General features: G+C 43.3%; 1 protein-coding gene across 1 annotated transcript in view; it reads right to left on the bottom strand.

The window, feature by feature from the left end:
* Positions 1-3,358, bottom strand: part of LOC106534514 (E3 ubiquitin-protein ligase HECW2) — a gene marked incomplete at its 5' end in the record, with an annotated part of 18,076 nt that overhangs the window by 2,662 nt on the left and 12,056 nt on the right. The window contains 4 exon segments of the mRNA XM_014031169.1: positions 1,663-1,775; positions 1,856-1,941; positions 2,011-2,125; positions 2,197-2,343. Of these exon segments, the coding sequence (XP_013886623.1) occupies positions 1,663-1,775; positions 1,856-1,941; positions 2,011-2,125; positions 2,197-2,343 (461 nt within the window).

The following is a 3,358-nucleotide window of genomic DNA, read 5'->3' as shown; positions in this document are numbered from 1 at the left end:
GGACATGTCGGCGCAGTCGCTGCTGCACTCGTAGGAACGGCCCTGGAAGTTCCTGTCCTCGTAGAAGACGATCTGGAGACGGCAAACAGTTTAGTGACGATGCAAGTTTTTACACCTTTACAGTTTGTTTTAGTTCTTTAAAGATCTGATCTAAACTGATGTTTGGTTGTCTTTAAAGATATAAAAACCTAAATACTCCTGACTGCAGAGTTGTAACGTAACTAAGTATAGATACTTCTTTACTGTACTTAAGAAGAATTTTTGGGTATCTGTACTTTACTTGAGTAATTATTTTTCAGCCTACTTTTTACTTCTACTCTTTACATTTTTTTTAAAAAAGACAAGAAGTATAAAGTCCTCAGATAGATTTTCATTTTGGGGAAAAGCTTTGTGCAGCCTTGATATATGTATATAAACTGAAACAGCTGGACTAGTGCATCCTAAATTTAACATCCATTCATTCTTTTAATACAACAGTCATTTCTGCAGTTTTTGGGGAGGTCACCTCCTAATAAATGTCCTTACAGAAAATCTAATGCTACGTTCACACCCAACGCGTTTTGAGCGGCAGGAGCAGCCGGTTTACATGCAAAGTCTGTGAGGACGCGCCTCTAGGGGTCGTGCGTCGCATCACGTACGTTTTTATGTGGCGCGCAAAGAAGGCGGAAAGGGAGGCAGAGCATTTTGTGCGCATGCCGTGCTGCGGAAGCAGCTGCCGCCAGAGTTCAAAAATCTGAACTTTGGCTGCTTGACGCGTCTTGACGACCAATCAGAGAGACTCATTTATCCACGGGACAGTTTCCTGAATGTTGCCCACTAAACCGAAACAGACTAACAGGAGATCTTTATCTGAAATCAACCATCTGCAGTTGGGTTTTCTGGCTGGATATTTCAGYACCGATGTGGGTCAGCTACTCAGGACAAAACAAACAAACAAACAAAAAAAGGTCCATCAGCTGTCAGCTTCTGGAGTGACGAAACTAACCGAACAAATCGCCTCTAAATCATCTGGTGAGTTAATTATCTGCTGTGCGCAACGTTAGCTTGTTTAGTAGTAAATAAATCAAAGCCATTTTCTTTTATTTTATCTTTATTTCACAAGCCGAGGAGACGCTCCTCCCACACCCTGCCGCTGCCTCTGCAGCCGCTGCAGCCGCTTCCGCTTCTCATTCGGTCTGAACATAGTGCGTCCAACAAGAGCCGTTTTGCAGTTTTTGGCCGCTCAAAACGCATTCGGTGTGAACGTACCATAACTGCTCATTTTAAATCAACACTTTTACTTTTAAGACTTAAGTACAAAAAATATCAGATGACTTAAGTTTTACTCAAGTAATATTACTAAAGGAGACTTTAACTTTTATCCAAGTAAGTTGTTGGTAAGATACTTGTACTTTTACTCAAGTATCACTTTGTGAAACTTTATACAACTCTGCTTTTAGCAAGTGTTTTGATAACTTTTAGCTTTTGGCTAGCATTTTGCCACTTTTAATTATAGCTATTTAGCTTCTTTTATCAAAAATTTTGCTACGTTAGCTTTTTAACTAGAGTTTTGCTCCTAAAGCTTTTACAGCTGTGTCTGACAGTCTTTAGCTGATGGACTCTAGTAGTCCTGGACCCCATGTGGACCCCTGAACCTCCTGGACCTGGACTGCGGTCCCTCACCGGGGCAGAGAGGTGACCTTGCCCCACTTCTCCACACAGAAGCGGCGGGGTCCGTTGCTGCCGCGCAGCGAGGCGAAGCCCTCGTAGGGGATGCTGGAGGTCCCGGTCACAAACTGAGGAGGAGTCGGGGACAGGATCAGAACCGGGACTCTGGGTGGGTTTGGACCCACAGTGTAACAGAATGAGGTCTCACCTGCAGGAGGCGCAGTCTCTGCTCGTTGTTGAACCTCTCCACCGCCGCCCAGAACCAGCGGATCACGATGTGGTTGTCATGATAACCTGAACAGAAGGATGAACACATGTTAGTCCGTTGGGGGTGGGGTCARGTCTTCCTGGTCCGGTCCACACCTCCTCTGTACTCGGTGTTGTTCCTCCAGTCCGACAGGTCGATCTCAGCCGTGCCGGCTATCACCAGCTCCAGCTCYCGGGCGTCGAACACCGACACCAGCCTGGCGTCCACCACCTGGAACCAGAACCCAACCTTAGGTCCCTGTAAAGATTTAGACTCTACAAGTACCGTGTTCTGATCCGGACCTCGTAGAACCCTCGGACCAGGCTCTCAGTCTGCTGAACCACTCCTCTCTCTATCCTCCACTTCACCATGCGCTCGATGTATTCCTTCTTGTTCTTCTCAGAGACCGGGATGTTCCCCCCGCCGGGCTTCAGCTCCCGCTCTGTGATCTGCAGAGAACCAGCGTCAGTGTTCACATCTACGAGACGCAAACAAAACTAACTCTACACAGGTTAACCAAACTAACTCTACACAGGTTAACCAAACTAACTCTACAGAGGTTAAACAAACTAACTCTACAGAACCAAACTAACTCTACACAGGTTAACCAAACTAAATCTACACAGGTTAAACAAAACTAACTCTACACAGGTTAACCAAACTAACTCTACAGAGGTTAAACAAACTAACTCTACACAGGTTAACCAAACTAACTCTACAGAGGTTAACCAAACTAACTCTACAGAACCAAACTAACTCTACACAGGTTAACCAAACTAAATCTACACAGGTTAAACAAAACTAACTCTACACAGATTAACCAAACTAACTCCACAGAGGTTAACCAAAACTAACTCTACAGAACCAAACTAACTCTACAGAGGTTAACCAAACTAACTCTACAGAGGTTAAACAAACTAACTCTACAGAGGTTAATCAAACTAACTCTACAGAGGTTAATCAAACTAACTCTACAGAACCAAACTAACTCTACAGAGGTTAACCAAACTAACTCTACACAGGTTAACCAAACTAACTCTACACAGGTTAACCAAACTAACTCTACAGAACCAAACTAACTCTACAGAGGTTAACCAAACTAACTATACAGAGGTTAACCAAACTAACTCTACACAGGTTAACCAAACTAACTCTACAGAGGTTAAACAAACTAACTCTACAGAGGTTAATCAAACTAACTCTACAGAACCAAACTAACTCTACAGAGGTTAACCAAATTAACTCTACACAGGTTAACATAACTAACTCTACACAGGTTAACCAAACTAACTCTACAGAACCAAACTAACTCTACACAGGTTAACCAAACTAACTCTACAGAACCAAACTAACTCTACAGAACCAAACTAACTCTACACAGGTTAACCAAACTAACTCTACAGAACCAAACTAACTCTACAGAACCAAACTAACTCTACACAGGTTAACCAAACTAACTCTACA

Source organism: Austrofundulus limnaeus, unplaced genomic scaffold (genome assembly GCF_001266775.1).
Source record: "Austrofundulus limnaeus strain Quisiro unplaced genomic scaffold, Austrofundulus_limnaeus-1.0 Scaffold1195, whole genome shotgun sequence".
Taxonomy (NCBI): Eukaryota; Metazoa; Chordata; class Actinopteri; order Cyprinodontiformes; family Rivulidae; genus Austrofundulus; species Austrofundulus limnaeus.
The sequence above is the reverse complement of the archived record's forward strand: the minus strand, read 5'-3'. Positions and strand labels throughout refer to the sequence as shown.